This window comes from Polyodon spathula, chromosome 21 (assembly GCF_017654505.1).
Source record: "Polyodon spathula isolate WHYD16114869_AA chromosome 21, ASM1765450v1, whole genome shotgun sequence".
In the NCBI taxonomy this organism is placed as follows: Eukaryota; Metazoa; Chordata; class Actinopteri; order Acipenseriformes; family Polyodontidae; genus Polyodon; species Polyodon spathula.
Genome location: NC_054554.1, coordinates 28,468,963 through 28,490,841, shown reverse-complemented (window position 1 = coordinate 28,490,841; position 21,879 = coordinate 28,468,963). Strand labels below are relative to the sequence as shown.

The window sequence follows — 21,879 nt, the reverse complement described above, 5'->3', positions numbered from 1 at the left end:
TTATGAGCTTACTTGGTGTATGCTATAGTAAAAGCATTAAAGTACATGAAAGTACTGCAACTGCATAGTACTGTAATAATGGGACAAAAACTGCGGTCCCAATTTACTACATTTTTATAAGGGATTTACATACAACAACATAAGAAAAGATTTTGTGTAAACTGCCCTCGGTTCTGGCACTAGGATTGGAAATGAAAATGACGCCCAGATGTTTATTCTATTGCATTACAAGCCCTTATATACTCTAGCAGAAGAATTCTGTGTTTTTGTTTATTAATCATTTAGCAGATACTTTTTATCAAAAGTGACTTACACAGACTAGGGGGTAAACTGCATCACAATCGCGAGTTATATACAGTAGGTTTTTCACATCTCACCCGAAGGACGGAGCACAAAGAGGTTGAGTGACTTGCTCAGGGTCACACAGATTGAGACAGTGGCTGAGCTACGATTGTCCTGGTAACAAACCCGTTGCTCTAACCACTGGACTGCCAAGCCTCTAATGAAATGCGTACATTTAGAAAGCATGAATGGCGATGTGTACAGCTTTCTTTGTGAGCAAGTTATGTTTAAAAACTGTTTAAAAGAACGTGCGAGTAATGTGACAAGAATAAAACATGTTTTGGCATAGTTCACTTGCACGTGATTCAATTCGTTGTTCACTTGCAAACAAATTAATTTTTTTCAGGTTTGCTTCGGTCATTTCACACCAGAAAAAGTAAAGCGAACTTGAGTTTATTTTGAAGTGCATTCAGATTAGTTAGTGCGGTCAAATAGACTAGTTCTACTGGTTTCGCATTGCACTTTTCCCAACACACTTCGATCTCTTGCTGATTACTGGGTTTGAATGCAGATGAGGTGCTTTCTTTAGTTTCTAACACTTACAATCAATGAAAAAGCAAGTGGTTCTGTGGAAGTAAGATGGCACAGTGGGATAATTCACTAGCATGCTGCAATGTTCCTTCTTGGGGGGACTCCCTTGATTTCTGTATATATACAAAGTGAACTTAAAAAATACAACTCTTCATTCTGTTACTGAATGCACATAGTACTATAAAAAGATAGACTTTCAGGCAGCAACACAACCACCTTCCACTCTCTGCATGGGGGTGGGGGTAGACCCCATTTTGATCCTCTCTCCACAGAGCAGGCCTTCTCATCCATCTGTGGAAGTACAACCAACATCATTACTTACCTCAGGAACTGGACTCAAACCACCATCTTCAGAGAATGAAGGCAATGGTGTTAGTTCACTGCACCACCAGCTCCCACAGGAAAACTGTTTCCTACTGAATATATGGTCAATTAACCAATTCTTTGAAAATAAAGGCTGGAATCTGCAGGATTTGAACCCAGTCCCTCAAGTTTGATTTATATGTGTTTCACATACAATATGCATGCATCAGTTTAGTGAAAGCTGTATATACAGTAACACATGCAGGCATACGTTATTAATATGCAGGTTCGCACCTAATTCATACCTCATACCTCAAATCTCAGCAGCAGCAGTAACAGGAGCCCCAAGGTAAAATCGGGTGCTTTACGTTGACTTCTTAAAAGAATGTTAACTACCATTCAAGCACCATTTTAAACCTTTATGCACATTTTGTTCGAAATAAAAACATTTTCAAAATTATATTTTTTATTTATTCCTGAAAACCTGTGAACTGTATTTGATTGCATTATCAAACACGAATACTCTTGTGCGGGTGAACCGTGATTCTATGTTATTGAAATGAGTTCCAGTAGGTGGCGTCAGTGTCCCTTGCTTGCTGAATCTTGACTGCACTGCTTTGTCGTGTTTTCACATCTGTGCAACGAAGAAAAGCCCAGCACCTGCACGCTGTTCGCCTTTCTGTTCCTTTATTAAGTTATGGTGGGTTGCACGGTGCATGCTTATCGTCCTGCCTTGAAAACAGAATAACGACCGCCGGGCAAGAAGATACAACTTTTCTGTTCTGTTCACTAGATTATTAACCGGTGGTTGTTTCCAATTAGCAAGAAGTAAAAAAACAACAACATAAATAATCAATGGAGAAGGACATACGATCGTCCAAACAGTACGGGTCCTTGGAATGCACGACACGGAATGCAGATTCTGCAAAAGGTAAGTGTCATTTTTTGCAGGATGAAAGTATGAAGGTGGCATCTTTTTAAATTTATACAGCACCCTCTCGCATTTTCCAGTGTAGATAATTCAAAACTGATATTGCAGATTATTGCATCATATAATATATGAATTATACATTTTAAATCTAACTTTTTTTTTTAAACGTATATTATAAACGATAATAAATTCGTTTTTTTGTGTTATAAATGTAGCTGCAGTGTTATTTTTCTGTAGTCTATAACTTATAGAGTTTTTACACGCTTTACTACTGCTACTGTCTAAACGGTGAAAACTTTAGTCATTATTAAATTACCTGGAGCGCACCGTGTGTGGGAATGGGAGTAGGACATTTGCGGTGCGACAGAAATAACGAATCAATGAGAAAACAGTGAATACAGTACTGCAAATCTAGAGCCTCTGAATCCATAGGTTCTGGTCCTAGAACTTAGTATTGCTGTACAGAGATGCAATGGGTTACATCATGTTTATCGAGACTCCCCCCGCCCCCGTCCCCCTTTTTTTTTTCTCTTATCTGGTAGGCTGCAGATTGCTATTTTGATAAGCAGACTTTGATTCAAGCTCACAAATTAGAACCCCAGAAATGAGCTGGTTTCAGTTATAAGGTTGTGGTGGGGTAACCCGTCAATGCTGTAATGAAAATGGCCCTTGAAACTAAAAGTAGGTGTCTTTAGTAACCCAATACAGTAGTTTATATACATTGTAAAGTACCACCAAACCTATACATACTGTACCAATACCCATCAATTGCAGCGTGCACGGGCTGGTAGGTGACGTAATCACACAAGAAGACATAAGCTTGATATACGCTCCTTGGAAAGGAGCCGGCTCTTCTGTAGGTCGGTATGGGCGCTATGATTCAGTGCGAGAGGTCCCAGGTTCGCACCCGCCCTCCGCCTGTGTGTGGATTGCCTCGCCCTGTGTGATGCGCCTGCCTACGTTAACCGAGATCGCTATTATATAAATATATATTATATATCACATGGGATGGAAATCAGACTCGCATTTCATAGCAGTTTGATCAATTCCAGGTTTTACTATGAGTTTAATAAGACACACCCGAGCTTGTTACCAGTGTGTTAATGCATGTTTAGCATCCACAGATTGCAAGTTTCACACTACAAAAACACAGTACGGTTTATTTAATTGATATCATCTGTGCTGCTTAAATCATGCAAATATGACCCTCCCTGGGGATTTACAAACATACGTATGGAATAGATTTTCATAAGTTACTAAACAGTGTTGGTGATGGTGTTTCACCTGCACTGCACACATGTTTCCACAGGGGCACACTGCATATCAGAAGTCTGTGGCTTGCGGTGTTGTTAGGGGTTATGCATGGCTTTGTTACACAGGGTTCAGTGTCAGTCAGCAGAGGTTTATTAGAATTGAAGCTGGGATCTGTAGAGTTGGTGTGAACTGGGATTTCTTTTCTTATGGTGTGGGTTTGAAAGAAGCTGCTGTTGACTCAGGAGCCCCTCTCTGTTATAATAAATCTGCTACTTCTTGTGGTAGCACATGACTAAGAGAAACGGTGAGCCTTGTGTCAGGAGCCCTGCTTCCACTCACTGGAATCCACTGGATAAACTGCCCTCTGAGTTCAATTACAGGTCCGTTCACATTGAACCAGACACGTTTTGCCAATCCAATAACACCAGATGAAGCACAGTAATTACTTCAAGCAGTCTTATTTTTTTCATTGACACTGGAGGATCCTGCATGGTGGTGTTATTTTTTTCCCCTGGCTGCTGTACCATTAAATTGTACTTGAAACACTGTGGCTTATTTACACCCCTAGCCATTTATTGTATAGAGGGGTGTGCAGCTCATAGAGGAGCAATGAGTTAATGCGCTATTAAAATGTTATCCAGTCTATAAAGTAAAAGGTAGATTAAGGGTTTAAGATTAAGAGTGTAATGTGTAGTGAATAGATGCATAATTACATTTGAATACTGACGGCTGTTTCACAGTGTTACTAAAACATTTTACAGCATCATTCTGTTGACAGGGATCATTTCTCGCAGTTGTGACACTGCATAACAGAAAACAATACTGCAATAATTCAAACAGATCTGAAATATTTGTATGGCCTATCCTTTCTAGCCAATGTCTCCAGGGTCTTCAATTGGATATTGGTCATAACTGTTGGGGGGTGGGGAGGAGGGGGGGCTTCAGTAAACTAAACCTGTATCATGGGACATAAATGAAATACAGATTGAACAATAAATATTTCACTTGACTGACCTGTGAAATGAAGGGACTATTTCTCTCTTTCTGCCATTACAGGTCACAGTCAGGTCTGACAATAGAGAGGTGAAGTCAGTAGGTGGATAAAAACATCACGAACACAGACTAAAAAGAGATCGTTTTGATACCATTACACCACACTGCTGCCATATCTCCTCTCCATATTGGTATTTTTGGTGCATTTTTGTGATTTCTGAATCACCAGTTATCAATATAGATTCTGCTTCATGACTGAGATCAACCAGAAAAGGGGAGCAACAACAGTTTTTTGCCTTGCTTACCAACTATTCCAGCACAAGCTGCTTCTGAAGAGACTCCCCAAGGACGATTTAGCTTCTCCCGTGGGCTTCAGTGTACAATTCAGTGCCAATAAACCACCCCATCTCACGAGGCAAGGCAGAAACAACACCAGAGAAGCATACAGCGTGCTCATTAAAGGACATTAAAACAGGTGAGAAGTGTAATAGTAGGAAAACGTAGAAGACATAAAGCGTCCCTTTAAAAAGCATTGCAACTTCAGTCTTCATTGGCACGCACTTACAAGCACTAAACTGATCTCCTGCGCTGTTGGTGGTTTTCAGCACTGTTACCAAGGGGTGTATTCCCTCTTAATGGACTTTTCCATTTAGCCGCTAACCAGCCAATTCTCCCGTTCCAGCTTTAATAAGTCTTTATTATGAGGATTATCATCCGTTCAATCAGTAACATCTGCCACATGTTAGTGGGTGTCACCACCTTCCACATTGCATACAGAACAGAGAGCGCAGGAGAAACTCCCTTCATGCCATTACAAGTCTATGCATATCTACTGTAAGTAATACATGGAAATGACAAAGGCACACTATTAATAGTGCATGAAGCGATTGTGCAGAATAAGATCGTCTCTGTATTCCAGGGGAATCGAAGTCTTTGAGCACATCCGTTTTACCCAGTTAAAAAAGCTTTAGATTCAAAAAGCATTAAAGGAACTCCCACAAGCATCTGAACAGACCATTTCTGTTTGGAGCACTGCCTGGTTAGCTGACATCACAGGTCTATCATAGTCTTCTCCATATGTCGTGAAGTATGAGTTTGTGTTGAGAGTGTTGTGTTCTTGAAATGTGGCACATTCCCTCTCTGCAATCAAGGCTATATAATTAGATAAGGCTTTCTAACGTTATTACATCCATCTTATGCCAGGTTTATGCCAAAAAACAGTGCAAGCTTCATATCAGCTTTGTAGACCTTTGAGGAAAAAAATAACTATACACTTTTAAATATCTGTTTAAATATACCCCCCAAGGCCTGCCTCCCGACCACTCAGAGAGAAGGAGAGACCACACCCCCTCACCCAACCTCTCTGTGTCACTGCCATGATTGACAGGTGGATCTAACAGGACTGCTGACCTCCCCTGCAGGATTGTGCACGTGTCAGGTAGCCAGCACAGAAATCACCCTGCTACAAGCCCATACTGTTGTATTGCAAGCCATCTAGTCAAGTTTCAAACACAAGGCATCGGCAAAGGTCTGTGGACAAGCATCAAATGGCAATTCAGTCCATTTACTTACAAGACAAGAAAACTGGAGGTGTCATGAACTGACTCTGATGTCTTCAATCAGGGTTTATTCCAGAACTTTCATCCTTACACCTTTTGATTAGCATGGCAAATAATTCTGCAGTCTACTAATGCCTGGTGCTTTTACAGCTATTGACATGGAATTTAAACACAGAAATTAGTACTAACCATTGGAATGTTTTTATCATCCGATTGTGCTAGAACAAATTTCCACATCTGTGATTTGGCAGGGCGTGATGTGAATAATTTGCGACTCATTGCCACTTTCCCCTTGTCCTCAGTGAATTGAGACAGTGCTTTTTCAGTATTATCTGTATTATAATTAGGGCTTCTGATTTTCAGTTTTAACTACAAAAAAAAAAAAAATGAAATCGTTGGAAAGGCAATAAACATTGGAAAACACAGTAAAAACTGTTTATACTTTATACCAGATTTAGTATGATGCTACAATAAAAAATAAAAAATACTCTACAGTTCCTTTAATTGTGCGTCAGCCACTTTATAAAGTACCTGATAGCTTGTGTGCCTCGTGCATAACAACGCACCCAGAAGTGACAATATCCAGCACAACCCATGCACTCTGCTGCCTTATTGTTTAGTTGACCACATAGAATGGGAATTGTGTTTGAGCACATTCAGCCATAGAGTTCCCCTAAGGTAGATATTGCCTGTTTAAAATGATTCAGTAAGGCAAATAAGATGGAAGCCGCTCACATACAATAGATGGGTCTAAATTGAACACCCACTGCAACCTGCTCTGTCAGGAAGATTGATTCAGAAGTTAATAGTCGCTGGTTGTCAGCCTTCTCGATAACAAGGTATTAATTTAGAAAAATTGAAATCATGTTGCACAGAGTTGCAATTCCTTCTAACTGTTATTATGGCCACTGTCAAGTGGATGCATTCAGTTTTCTTCTGCAGTGAATATGAAAAAGTTGTCTGATTGGATTGCTGGTGTGAACGGTTCACAAGAAAACAGCGGTCGTTTTTGCAGGGCTGGACGTGGTTCTTGTTCACAAAATGCACGTTTAAAGTACAGAATATTCCTCAGCTGCAGTCACGCCAGACAGCACCCCGCATTAGCCTGGACTTCAGAAATCAAAGAGCACCCAGCGTCAGAATGATCCGTGTTTGACAAATTCAATGAGAAAAATGTCACATGCAACCAATCACGTCTGTTTATATACATTCTCCACTGGCAGGTCATCAGCATGATGTCTACCGACTATGACATTAAAACATACTGCGGTATTTGTAGATGAAAAAATGTTTAAAAGTCATACAGATGGCTAGTAAAGCACATAAGTGTTTCAAAGAATAGTATATTAAAGCAAGGCAAAAAACTAAAGTATGATACAAACCATGCTAAAGTATGGTAAATGCATTGTACACAGTGAAAATCATGGTAAACCGGAACACGAATGTCCAGATTTAGCACAGTTAAACTTGGGTGTCACTTATACATTGTCGTCTGCTGTTCACTTAATGGCTGCTAGGACTGCTGCTGGGTTTCTGGCACCACAACTCCTTGGTCCAGAACCATTGCAGAGCTGCATTGCCATTGGAGACCTCTGGATAAGGATGGCATATTGTGGAAAGAAGTATCGTGGATATATTATATTGCAGCTGGCTGCTGATGTAGAACCCCACCTTATCCCACACACAGTGCAAATCTTTAGATATATTTCCTTTAAAAAAAAAAAAAAAAAAATCATAATAAAACAAACATTGAGCTGCTAATAATTTTTTTTTTTTTCATTTATATACACACCACACTTTGTATTTCATTTTGCTTTAGGGGAAGCTTCCCATGGGTAACAGAGGTTTGAAATTAAAAGAGAAATAACCAAGAGGTCTGCGTCAAAACAAACACTGAATAATCCAGCCAAAGCAGTTCTGTGATGTGCTGATTCGGGAATACTGCATCAGAAACACATACTAAACAATTACAGCTGTTATGAAGCCTAAGGAGGTCGCACAACAAAGCAGTTAGCGATTTCTTGACCCAAAGGTTTGTGTACAGTATTTGTTGTCATGCTAGACTGCAATTCATTTACTTGCTGTCATAGAGAATTGCTTTGGGAATACTGACTGTGTGCCTTTGTGGAGCTCTGCAGTAAAACAGGGAAGAAAGCAAGATTCCCAGTTGGCATCCAGTTCTGCTGAAAGCCGCTCTATGAGTCGAAGATTATTTTGCGTTTGTTTCTCTGTAATACCCTACAGATCTCGCATTTAAAATTCTGACGCACACACAAAGTTCGATACAATTACGGTGGACTGGTCTCCTGCTCTTAAATTTCTCATTCCTGTAAAAGAAGACATTCTGGCTTGCCTGTAGTGAGCATCATGAAAATGAGTGATTTTATTTTGTCAGCCCCACATTGATCCCTACCCCCCATGTCTCTGTTAGCACAGTGTAGAAAAGTATTCTCACCACTGGAGATAAAGCCCGGTGGATACTGCCATTGTCTATTTCCTCAGTTTTTATAATGGTGATAAAGGAGCTCTATTAGTCTCAAAGCACCTGCTGGTCTCTTTTGTGTGTGGATGTGTTGTTCTCCTGTTTATTCAGTGCCCTGCAATACATGTTAACACCAAAGCAACCTGTCTTGAATGGCGAGTGGTTTATACAGGCTGTATAGTACACGCTACAAGACTTCTTCATGCTTGGTGCTTAAACCTGGGAATTTCTTTATGGTTAGCGTTGTGGGTACTGCCTATACTTGGTATCACCATACATGTTGGCTAAATCATAGTGTTAGTCCCAGTTTGTAGTTTGTAAGCAGATCTTATTGAAGCTGTGTGTTGCACAATGGCTTGTGCATGGCTTAAATACTGTAGACATTCCTGATGTAATATCTGTGTAATTCCCTAATGCATTCTGCACGTTTGGTGTAGGAAACCAGACTATAGTTGAACTGGATTTAAACTTTGATTAAGGCAGTTCTGAAGTCATTCCTTTTAAATTCAGCCCTGTTAATTCCTGTGGATTTCATTTCCCGTATTTATTCTGTGTTATTTTAAAGTGTTACCAATTAAAAGTTTACTGATAAATTCACTATGAAGACTGTGAAGTTTCGTCTTCTGCCTTCTACCGTAGAGCAAGGAAGGTGAAGAAATCTAACTGCGTCAGTGACTGAAAGAGATTGCCTTATTCTACAAAAGATAACTTACGTGAATAAGTATGACAAAAATAATACTTTTAAAAATTGCATGGGGGCAATGCAGCTCTAATTATGATATAAGAACGGTCACCTCTGAAAGAAGTGACTGGCAGCTGCTGTATATCGTCACCCTTTGATTCTAGGCACTGATCCCAGGCGTGGAGGGATTTGTTCAGGGTGCAGCTCTCCCCTTTTTGTTAGGATAAGCCTGGATATCTACAGTGTACCACTAAAAGGACTGGCAACACTAACAGTGTTTAAGTAGCCAAGTTGATCTGCTTTTTATTCTGCACACTTTGTACTGGTGCAATCAGCAGCTGAACTCCAAATCGAATATGGGACAGGTAATAATCAACAATAATCGCTGCCCTGAAAACACTTTATTATATTTAAGCAAGAACTGAAAGCCTTCAAATAGAACTGAAAACAGGCAAGGGTGTATTATTATGTACAATAACATCATGCAGATTGGCTGATAATGGAAGGTAGAATGAGAGTAACAGTGAACCTGTAAGTGTTGGAAATAAGAAGCCTATCTGGGTTTACATTGTTAAATTGTCACTGAGCATAGTGATAAGAGGGAAACAATGCAACTAATGCAGGCTGAAGTTCAGGGCCAGATCATGTTCTTCTGATAACTCATTGTTTCTGAAATAAATTGTTTAAGAAATAAGCCCATATGTCACCATGGATTAATTAAAGGTGCTTATGTACAGAGCTGTCAGCTCTTAATGTACTGCATTCATCACTGTGACTCCCAGTGCTTTACGTACCCTTTAAATACTGTAGATGGATGGCCTCTGCACTTAGAGCTGTCAGTTCCTTACTGGAGACAAAACCATCTGCCAGTCTACAGCAATGGGAATGTTGGCTGCAGAAATGACAGGCTGGAAGTGTGAAGCTTGTTTGCTGTCTGGACTGGGTGCACTACTGGTTGCAAATTCCTCTGAGTTCTGAAGCAATTCATTTTTAATTCAACCCTGTTAATTCATGTGGATTTAATTACCCGTATTCATTCCACGTTCCTTTGCAACTAATTATGTTGATCACGCGTATAAGGCCTCCATTCAACAGTATACATGTGATCAACATAATTTTGATTGTTTAACATATTTTGCAATGCATATACTTTAACATAGTATGTTATAAATTTAAATTACATTTCTAGAGAGAGAGAGAGAGAGAGAGAAAGAGAGAGAGGTTTTGCAAATCCAATTTTGAACAGAAACTGGGAGTGATCTGTGCATTGTAGCCTCAGATATAATGAGTCTGTGCAATCATCACATTGACACCGGGGGTCAGAATTTTGAGCTCAGAAATTCAGTCGCTGCTTGGAGTGATTTCCACTTACAGTGAACCTGTAGATCCTGAGGGAGAGGAGCATACCCTGAGCACTGAAGTACTGTAGAGTGAGTCAGAGCACAAAATCCCCGTCCTAAGTGCCTGGAGCCATTGTGCCAGCCCTGATCAGTGTTACCTGCTCTGTCTATCAGCTTATCCTCCACTAGTGGCTTTGCATCTAACGGCCCCTGTGTCTTCTATTCATTGCAGTGAATTCAGTTGCACTGTGCTCTGTTGACAGACCAGCTCATACTGTGTCTGATTATTTTCTTCTGTGGTAAAGAATACCGGGTCAGGTACAATTATGTTGTTGAGGGAAGATTTTGAGTGTGTGAAAAGGTTGCAGAGCTTTGCTGTGTTACCAGAAGGATATCCAGATGTAAGGAAAGAATGGTGCTGTTTCAGGAATTTACTATAAAGGTTGTGCTTTTAAATTGGCTGCACAAACTTTTTTTTTTTCTTCTTTTTGCAATCCAGAATTCAAGAGAATTTACTCCTCCGAATTAAATGTCAGTTGTTTATTTTTTTGGTTTATTACATTTATTGGGTGTATTTTTCCTTTTTGAAAAGTGCTGAGAAATATAGAGAAGCCTCCATACAGATAATGAATTAGACAAAAAAATGTTGTTATTTCTCCTCACCTCTGGACTTCTTGTATCTGAGAGCCAGGTTGAATCGCTTCAGAGATTCGGAAGGGAATGTTTTATAGCACCTGTGGTTCATCCTGTCGTTGGTTGCTGGGCCATTTATTTTCCGCTCCTTAGCGTTGGAGTGAATGTCCTCTGGGATTCCTTCCAAAGATGTCTCCAGCAAAGTTAGCAGCACAGCAGAAATTTCTATAATGCAGAATAAATCAGTAGCATGCACACACACACATGAAAACCTATCCAGTGTGTCCTGGATTGTCAATGCTTTGAAAAGGAGGATAAACTAATAAGCCCTCTCTTGCAGATGAAGACGTTGTTTCAATGGCAGATTCAACAATAACAATCAATGACATAGAAGAGGAACTTTTCAAAATTGAGAGAATACGGGACGTCCTGGTCAGGAGAGAGTCTGAGCTCCGATACATGTAAGTATAGAGTCTCTTTATAGAGTTCGTTCTTGCTTTCTGACTGCAAAGAAATCATGGTAGATTTGCACTATAGATCCAAAATGAAGATCCAAATCCACAATTCCCCTTTGCTTTACTACAGCTGCACCCTTTATAAGGAACAGGTACCAGTACACTTTCAAACTTGTCAAACTTACCTTAGTTGTGCTGCACTTCTGTCCATTTGTGTGTGGGAGGAGAGAGAGGCTGTATCCATAGACACAAACGAGTGAGTGAGTGAGAGAGAGAGAGAGAGAGAGAGAGAGAGAGAGAGAGAGAGAGAGAGAGAGAGAGAAAGAAAAAAATAATTTCTGCAGGCATGAGTGGGAGGAAAAACTTTGAGAAGATAAACAATCTGAAATAAGCTTTTTACACCATTTTAAAAATATTAATATAGAATACCCAGAACCGTACCTGTCCTGCAGGTGAATAACAGACAGACTATCAAGGGAATCTAATGCAAGGAGCCGCACCAATCTTGTTCAATACACAGGCACCCCGGGTGCAATCGGACACCACATTAGGACCTGCCACTGCTATAAACCATCCAAATTAAGAACTCTACATAACATGAGAACCTTGGGTGTCACTGCACCACTATTATTTACACACAAACTCCCTTTAGCCATCACCATAGCTTCCATTTCAGTCACGCATTGCAGGCAAGCGAATGGAGTTGTATATGCTGTTGTACATAATATTTGGTATTCCGAGCTGTGCTTGTGATGCACTTTGTTAATGGGGGTCTGACGCACGGGTGAATGGGATTATGTATTCAAGAATTCATGAAATGCTTGAAAGCCTGTGACGCGTCTGAGCCCAGATCCCTGCTTCTATCCCTTCAAGATCTCGGCAGTGGTGGAAGTGTCATTATTAGGACACTAATTACACAGCTGTTTGTTCACAGCGATCAAGGTCGGCAGCTCTTGTGAAAAGAAAGAGAAGGGGTTTGTAGGTCAGGGCGTAACAGTGTAAAAAGGAGAGCTCTTCTCATTCAGCTCCAAGGACATAGCAGCCATTAGCAAAACTGCCCTGGCCGTTAAGAGAACATGTTTTTTTCTGCCTATGGTTAATTTAATGAATTAGTATTATGTAAAACATTATTTCACAGATGGAATATAATGAATAGATTCTGTGGACATAGCACAGTGATCCATATTCTGTCCATCCACCACAGGGGTAGCCAAATTTGGCCTTTCCAGTCCTGGTCTTTGTTCCAACCCTCAGTTGTTTAATTGAACCAATTAAATCTCGATCCAGAGTTGTTAATGATCTGACTGTTAAACCTGGAGTGGAATGACCCTCCAGGACCCTGATTGGACACCCCTGATGCACCCAATTTAGCATGACCGAATTTACAGTATGTGGGAATGCAGTTCTGATGCTTTAGATTGCAGGAGAGGTTCCACCTGTAATGGTATTTATACAGCAGTGTGTAGGACCCCAATATCAAAGTAGACTCGCCCCCTTTTGATTAGTGTAGCTATGAGCACTACCTTGTAAGAAATGTTAGATTCAGGGTTGTGCACAATCATGTAATAACATGGTAATAACCATGTGACTTCTAGATAGGATTGGTCTGTGCTATGGTGTTACCATGTAATTGCATCAGGTAAAAACAGTGTTTTACCAAGCCTTTTCTATGTAATTGTAATGTAATTGTTACTGTGTGAGACAAAGAACCACTAATAATGACCAAGTTATGACCATGTAAATACAGGGTTTTTTACATCTCTTGTAATCTAATGTGCTTAATCTTCCTTTCACCACCCAAATATTACATGACCTCTGTGACAACAAGCATGCAATAAGGGCTACAGCTTCAGAATTATTCATCCTTTAACTTCAAAACACAAACATTATTAGATAAAACTTTGAGTCAAATGTTGTGTCTGCTACCTGCATTGTTGTAATGATTTAGGCTGTATGTACAGTAGTGGAAGTTTCTGATAGGTTTTAATTAGGAAACTACTAGCACTCTTTAAAGGCAACTCTGATAAAGGATACTGCCACAGTACAAGGTCGCTGGAGTTTACACAGCGGTTCCCCTGTCAGTTTAGATCTGGAGAGAGGAAACCGCGGGCTGACACAACGCTCACTGGGTGACAGCTCAGTGTTTTTGGTTAAGTGACGGTGTGGTAATTCGTGGATAAGTCATATTATTTACAGTGACAGAGCGACGCTTGTGTCTACAGTTCCCAATTTCACTTTTCTGCTGGGTAATCAGAAAACGAAACACTTGACAGCGTAGGTGTTAAAGGATTAGGAGCTGTGCTTTTGGATCAAAGTGCTTCGTTTGTAGACGTGAGAACAGCTTATACCTTCAGTAAAAGCTGCTATCGGGGTTTATGCATTTATTAAAAATATATATTTGCAATACAAGAGGGGTTGCTACTGAGCTATATATATATATATATATATATATATAGTATTATATTGATCCATCTATTACACTATATTGCAAATGACCAAATGTACTGCATAATGTATATATACACACACACACGTCTCCTACATTGTACTATGTATTTAATGCCATTATTAATATAGCTTTAGTCAAGTTGTCAACCAGAGAATCTTAAAACTGTTTCCAGAATTCTAAAAATTATTTTATCTTAATATCCTCAAACGGAATTCACCAGCTGTTTTCACAGAGTTAGTCTTTCCGCTAAATATTACAGTAACAAACCTACAATAACCATATTGTCTGAAGAAAAAAGTGTACAGAACTGTACCTCAACCATCCTGCCGGACAGCCCATATAAATGCTTGGCAAGGTGCATTTTCATGATAATTAACATTTCCTAAACCATACTACAGTAGTTTACCATGCTTTAGCATGCTCACACTTTACTTTACCACACTTTACATGAATTACTCCTTTTAAAAGTGTTTTTAGAACCTGTTGTGAGCTTTGTATTTTGATTTCCCAAACCCCAGTACAGCTGCAACATCAGCCCTGCTGCACTACAAATAGCTGACAGTTCACAAAACAAGTTTATTTGTTTCACAAGAAAATAAATTGTGTTTAAGACAGATTAGGGGTGAGCCTCGCTTTGAGAAGCCTTCTGCTTTCCTGTTTAATTCATTAACGTGGGGATCGCTGTGATAATGACAGGTGTTCTGCTTTCCAGCTTCCCATACTCAGTCGCAATCAAGCTGCACATGTTGTTTTGTACCAAATTTGCTTTGCCTGCTTTTTTTCTGGTTATGCATTATTCTGGTTAGAGGAAGGTGTCCCGGAAATTCAATATGCCATCACGGGACACTAATAGATTACAGTTTTTAATCTTTATTTTGAGTTTAAAATCAGGCCTGTATTGCTCTTCCCCAGAGACAAGGCACTTCATGTTTGCAAATAGCTTCTCAGGTTGCCAGTGAGCTTGGCATTGGTCGTTTCTACTCTTAGTTTTTTCCTGACATCACAGTAGGAGGCAAGCCTGCCGCTGCTGTGGGGTAGCAGAGACATTTTCTATTTAAGGCCTGCTTGCTTTAAATGACAGCCCTCTCTGTATGTTGTAGGGGGCATCTGTGGTTTAATTGAGCTCTTACCTCGAGCCCCCGCAGCACAGGTTTGACTGGCAGCTGGCTGTCAGGAGTTCAGTATGGGAAGGCAGGGAGAGGTGTCCCATCCCTCCCTGTTTAGCACTCCAAAATGGTTGATTGAGCTCATGGAATGCAGGTACCATAAAATGCAGAATCAATGTCCTTCTCTATTTGTGTCTCTTAGAATCTGCTGTTTAAAAACCCCAAATCGACCGCGTGACCGGCCTTGTTTTGCCCTTCAAAACTCATGTTTGCAAGATATTAAACAGCTTTGTTACATTCTTACTGCAGGTGTTGTAACGTTTGCTCATTAAAAGGACACAGCTGGAAATGAAGTGGAGACACTGACGACAAGCAGTGTGCTTTGTCATTGGTTTTGGGGTCATCAGCTTGTCTGTGGCTGGGGTTGAATCTTATTTGTGGTGCTACTGTCTTTATACAGCATGTTCAAAGATGTCCCAAAATAAAAAAAAAGGACAGTAAGATAACTGAAGTTTTGGGGGTGGTATTAGCAGATTTAGATAATTTCAAGATCTATATCTTTAAATCGAGGGAAAGATATATAATAGATAACCCTAATTAATCACAGCTCTCCATCAGTTTCTATTTATATACTGTATTTAATGATCTGAAAAAACAATGGTAAAAGCAAGGTAAACTTTTTAAATGAACATGCAAGTTTAGTGCAGTTTAAGAACTTTTGTAAGGGGTTCAAGCGGACATCAAGTACATTAGCCATTTACAAAAGGTTATTAAAAAGCTGGATAAAGATAGTGACTTTTACATGTAGTAACTATAACGGGAGAACCCCACCTACTTGGTTTGGATGTTCCAGCACAGAAATGGTGTGGAGTGACCAGAGTGCTTAATGGCCTTTAATTTTAGATGCTGGTGTTGTGTGCTGCTTGATATTGGGTGTATTTTCATAGAGGATATTGCTTTTGTTAATGAAACATAAGACTTCATACTTAAACAGGCATCTAGAGTCACTGCTTACGCTACAGAATGCATTTAACCAGGAGAGTTTGATAAATTGGTTTGATAACAGCTGCGCATTTGCTGTGTTCACCTCTTTCTTATGAGTCAGCAGAACTCAAGAAATAATTAGGGAGTAATCTTAATGCTATCCCAAATTACAGTTATTTACTATTCAAAACCATACAAAGCTGGTTTCACATAAAATGAACAATAAATTAATTGTACATGGCACTATCTGACCTTTTTAAATTAGCTTCCTTTCAAAGTAGTTCAATACTATTCCAAGATAAAAGAACAAAGGCCTTTTTTGTAATTTGTTAATTTTCGGAAATTGCACCTGCATTAATCAAGACTTCAAAGTCCTGACTAATTCTGGCGATGATGTGTTGTATTAAAAGAATCAGTGGCAGGCTACCTCAATATATTCACGGACACGCTGTGCGGATGTGAGTGTTCTTTAATCATGAGCTCTACGTGTAGAAACTCTTTGAATTTGCTAATTAACAATGCGATATGGTATCAGGACTGATATGAAAGTGATTTGAAATCCAGTGCGTTTGTTTCCATCAGTAACAAAGCCATTTGAATCGGAGCTCCCATCTGCCTGAGTAAGTATTTTTGATTGGGCACTAACTGTCCTTCCAGATCTCTCTGATGGAAGGAGTGGCCCAGTCCATGCCTCCATGTAAATAATACACAGAAAATAACCAGTGACTTCTGTGCTGTTCTTCTTTACTAGTGTGCAGGCCATGTTTGACATTTATTTAGTCGAGTTGAAGATCAGATTAAAGGATTCAGATGGATGGCTATTGTAGTTCAGCTTTTAGCTGTTCACTCTCGTTTTTCTTTTTTACAGGATGGACGATATTCAGCTTTGCAAAGAAATAACACGGCTGAAGAAGGAACTGCAGAAGTTAGTTTCAATACCAGGCAAGTGGGAATGCATGTTTTTAAGATCTAACGCAAGAACATGGGACTTTTCAGTAACGTATGGTCTTACTAATAAACATACTCACAGTTCATGTATTTGACTCTCACACCATGCCAATACGATATATTACTATCAGAGATTACAAGAATACAAAACACAGACAGTCTCTGTATATTTAGATAATAAGGAATGTGTCCTTTTCAGTAAGCTTGAGAACCACTTCACTCAGGATGCACAGGCTGCGACACTGCCAGCAACAGCAGTCAGATATACATTTATCAAGGTCAAACAACTCTGCAAACACTTAGAGAGTCAGAGGCGTACGAGGGACAGCAGTTCTGGATTTTGAATCATTCTCTTGAGAGCAAACCGAAAGATTAACATCGATGTTTCCTTTGTGAGGTGCTGCTTGCTTTGCCTGCACTCAAGAGCAGTTTAATTAAATGTAAGTGCCCTTTGCAAAGTCGTTCTGCACAAACACAAAACTGCAGGGACCTTGGGGAGAACTAAGCCCGAGCAGGATAGCGGAGTCAGAGGAGGCGTGCTCTGTTAGGAAGTGCACTCAGAACCCCTTCAAATGAATATGCCCCTTGTCGGTAAGGCTTGTGTTCCTGGCACAAACAATGGCCCTTTATTATTAAACTATGTGCATGCCAGCATGGCATTAAAAAACATGACTGAAGGGGTTTGCAAATAAGATTCTACACCAACATTTAATGCTAGGTCTATGATTTTATAATAAATTAGAATTTCAGTTGGGAAATCTAATCTATGCTGAATATATTGACGGGAAGACAGGACGGGATGGGATGGGACGGGACAGGACAGTGTCTCCATACAATAAATGTGTTTAAACAATGTTAGCATTTATATACATTGTTGTACAAACCCAAGACTGGAAGACCCAAAAAGCTGTCTAACAAGGATGAGCAATACTTGAAGATAATATCCTTAAAGAATAGAAAGACAAGCGTTGAATTGACAACAGAGCTGGCAGAAGGCACAGGTGTCATTGTCCATCAAATCAACAGTACGAAGGTCACTCTTGAAATAAGGACTTAAAGGATGTGTTGCAGTAAGAATACCTCTGTTAAGGAAGGGGAACAAAACTAAAAGGCTAAATATGCACAAGAACACAGAAATTGGACTATGGAACAATGGTCAAAGGTGATTTCTACTGTTGGATGATAGGCCTCCGCCACCTCCACCGGCAGGAGGAGAGCAGCAGGAGCTGCCTCTGCCTCCGCCACCTCCACCGGCAGGGGGAGAGCAGCAGGAGCTGCCTCTGCCTCCGCCACCTCCACCGGTTCCTTTCCACCAGCAGGGGAGAGCAGCAGGAGAATGCCTCTGCCTCCAGAAGAGGGTGATGCCTGGATGGCCGCTGGTCCTTCCCCCCACCTCAAGGGTGAATGCTGCTGGATCCTCTTCCCCCACCACACGAGAAGGACTGGAGGCCTCTCCTCCCCTCCCACGGTAGGAGGGCAGAGCTGCTCTCCCTGACCACCAAGGGAGGACTAGATCTGGCGGTCCTCTCCCTGCTGTCTGCGAGGGAAGCACGAAAACCTCCCGGCTTCAGTGGCCGAAAAAGAGGGGGTCTGTCCTTACTGCCACCTGCGCTTCGGGCCCAGTATGCCATCCGCCCTCGCTTCGCCCAAGGATCCAGCCTTCCTAGATTTCCATCAAGATGTCTACGCAGTGAAGCCATCTTCAGGTACGAATCCGTAAAAGAATTTGATTATAAATTTAAAATCCGTTTTCAAAATGTAAAAGAAAAAAAAATAAAACATTACACACACACCTTACTTAAACAGTTGTAGCAACACTTAAGAACATGTAACACAATAAAATAAAAAGGTCTTTATATACCCTTTAAGTAATCAATGCACAGGTGATGGTGAAGTTTAGGCTTAGGGGTAGGATTTGGTCTTGCAAATGCATAGTTCCTTTGGTCTTGAGGAAATGCATAGTGCAACTATGTATGTTGCTCTTCCATAACACAGTGTGTGCCTGGCCTCACTCTGCTTTCAGATAGAGACAAATCCAAAGAGGACAAGCTGAAGGAAGAGGAGCTTCTGCAGCAGATCCACAAGCTGGTGGAGACCAGAGACTTCCTGGTGGACGATGTGGAGTTTGAAAGGCTGAGGTAAGAGGACGGCATGTCTGTTTGCATCATCTCAGCATCACTAAATACCAGCATGCTGTGTATCAGTATTCCAACGATATACATTCAGTTTTCCTTTTACTAAGCTTTTTTTGTATACTAAATATTTAACATGTGCCTCTGTTCCTTTTTAGTTTTGTACATGCTTTATCATGCATGCTTAACTAGACCTTGCTTTATCCAGGGTACACTCTTATTACATTTCAGTGACGGGAATCACCTGCTTTGGTCATGTGTTTGTTAGAATCGTTTTATGACACATTACGAATCTCCTTTGCTGCATAGTTGTACAGTTATCAGTGATGTTAGTAAACTTGGACCTGTCTGTTTGTGTGCGACTGCAATAAATAATTTGCATTGCTGTGAACTTCATTAGTGTTATCTGTGCTGACAGCTCCATTCTGTTTCTATAACACAGGGAAAGAGAAGAAGACAAAGAAATGGCGGACTTCTTGCAGTCTAAACTGCCTACAAGTTGCATAAAGAAATCAAGTAGGTATATAACGTCCTTAATGGGGTGCTATCTGATCCCTTTCACTGTGCGTGACATTTGACAGCAACAGTATATTTTCTCTGAGCAGAAGCTTGAGTCCAGGTGTGTGCGTTCTCTTTACAGATCCAATAAAAGATAGGAAGTTGACTTCGAGAGCGCAGCAAACCGCAACACCGTTCACCACCAAGACTGGGCTGACCCTGCTGAAAGAATGCTGTGGCTTCACCTGCTCCATCATGTAGAAAACTTCCTCTCAGGGGCCAGTGGAAAGGATTCTTTCGATGGATGGACTAGCACAAAGACTTAGCGTATAGAAGTGAAGAGTCATTCTGGGGCGTACTGAACCAGCTGAGAGGACTAGTGATGCATCAGGGTTAGAGAGTGTATGTGCTGTCCAGCTCTGTGTGTGTCTTGTTTTCATTCTTAAAGAGTTGCTTGGTCTCCAGTTGGCTAGTATTGGTGCTTCATCTTCGATAGAGCAGGGTGGGTCATCCAGTCTCTGTGCTACCCTTCTAAAAGTTTACCACAGTAAATTTGCACAGGAACTTTACAGTTTTATTGTGCTTTTTCATGGCTATGCTATACAGTACATCTACTGTAATCTACCATGGTTTGCCATGGTGTTTTAAATTTGCATTTAACATACTTTACCTTTGTTTTGTATATGCCATACCTCTGAGTGCTTTACAATGCTAATCAATGCTTTACCATACCATGGAGTTTCCAGACCTTAAAAACGTAACAAAGTATAACGAAGCACAGTGAAAGCATGGTGGAGTATAGGCAAGCATTGTAAAGCACAGAGAGGTATAGTAAAGCATATTAAAAAACGAGGCAAAACCAGAGGAAACAATGAGAAATAAATAGTATAACCACAGGAGAAGCACAAAATTACAGTGCAAATCCACTGTGCTAAAATTTAAAGGGGTTCATTTGACAGTTTCCCCTTTCAACTGGCTCATTTAAGCTAGAACCACTTCAACTGTGTGCTTATGTCCCACGGTGCCCCCTGCTGTTAAAATGTCCAGATTGAAGACATGTGAAAACACGTGAACTCCCCAACACTCACTATCAGAACGCAGCCCTCATACTCATCCTTCTGAAATGCTTCATAATGTAAGAGCATGTCCTTGAGTTCTGCCGAGGTTGCGGGCACGAATTACACATTGCATCAGCAGCAACAGCTGTGTTGTTTACGTGAAATGCAAAATCTGTCGCTCATGCTGCTGGTTTCAGTTAGCTTTCCTCCTGTTGCCCGCTACCCCTTGTAGTTGAGATGTAAAGCTTTGGTGCTAACCTGGTTAAACAAACACACGTAAACCTGAAAAGCAGCAATGCCGTCTTGCAGCTAAACAAGGAGCGCTGTCCGTCTGAACAGCTCAGAACTCTGACGGTTGCTAGGCTTCGAGTGAACAGTTTGGTTTCCATAACAACAAGAAGCCAGCAGTGCACATCTGAGGATTGTAAGGAGCTTCAGTTTGCTCTCCCGGCACCCAAGTCCAAGCTTGTAACTTGACGATTTGGGAGGTCATGGAGTATTTCTTATTGGAGCTACTGTAGTGTGCTTCTGTTTAAAACTTCTGAACACCCTTTTAAACATAGGTGGTCCATAATGTTTTATTATAGTAGGAATAAACAGCACATCTTAGGCATGTATGTATATTTGTGCACATAATACTGAGTGTATGTATGTAAAAAACGTGATCCAAACCTGACCAGCTGCTCCTGTGTATCATGTCATGTTGTGCAAAACTCTTATAGAAAACATGTTAACCCCTCCTTCTCTCTCGCTCTCTCACTCCATTATTTACAGTACTTAAGAGGCTGTATTTTTATTATTTGCAGAGGATAAAAAGATTTTCCGAACAATAGATAATTGCAGTTTGACAGCTCGGTGTGTGTGTGTGTGTGTGTGTGTGTGTGTGTGTGTGTGTTTATCTGTTGATTATTTTAATTTATTTTAAATGAATATATTAATCTACCAATAAATGCATACTGTTGTCAAAGGTTTTTTGGCTATGAAGTTATGCATCCGTAAGCATGGCAGTACAGTTCTTTGACAGTTTTTAACTAGCTCTCATTGGAACGCTTGTCAAAGAATTGTACTCTTTTCTTCTTAGTATTTCTTAAAAGACAGTAGAACATATTTCAGTTTCTGTCTCAGAACGTTAGGGTGGCAAACCAAACGGGAAAAGCAGGAATAATATAAACTCAACAGCTGTCAGGATTTGAATTTTC

General features: G+C 40.4%; 1 protein-coding gene across 2 annotated transcripts; it reads left to right on the top strand.

Annotated features, from left to right (window-relative positions):
- Window positions 1-1,835: 1,835 nt before the first annotated feature.
- LOC121296157 (bMERB domain-containing protein 1-like) lies at window positions 1,836-21,558 on the top strand. Of its 2 annotated transcripts, XM_041221414.1 has the most exons (7): window positions 2,026-2,107; window positions 4,418-4,829; window positions 11,391-11,511; window positions 16,913-16,986; window positions 19,016-19,130; window positions 19,567-19,640; window positions 19,765-21,558. In XM_041221414.1, exons 3-7 carry the CDS (start codon window positions 11,408-11,410, stop codon window positions 19,881-19,883), a joined length of 486 nt encoding a protein of 161 aa, XP_041077348.1. In that variant the 5' UTR covers window positions 2,026-2,107; window positions 4,418-4,829; window positions 11,391-11,407; the 3' UTR covers window positions 19,884-21,558. The 2 variants fall into 2 exon arrangements, with proteins under 2 accessions (XP_041077347.1, XP_041077348.1); XM_041221413.1 differs by lacking the exon at window positions 4,418-4,829 and having other exon boundaries at window positions 1,836-2,107; window positions 19,765-21,557.
- The last annotated feature ends 321 nt before the right edge of the window (window positions 21,559-21,879 follow it).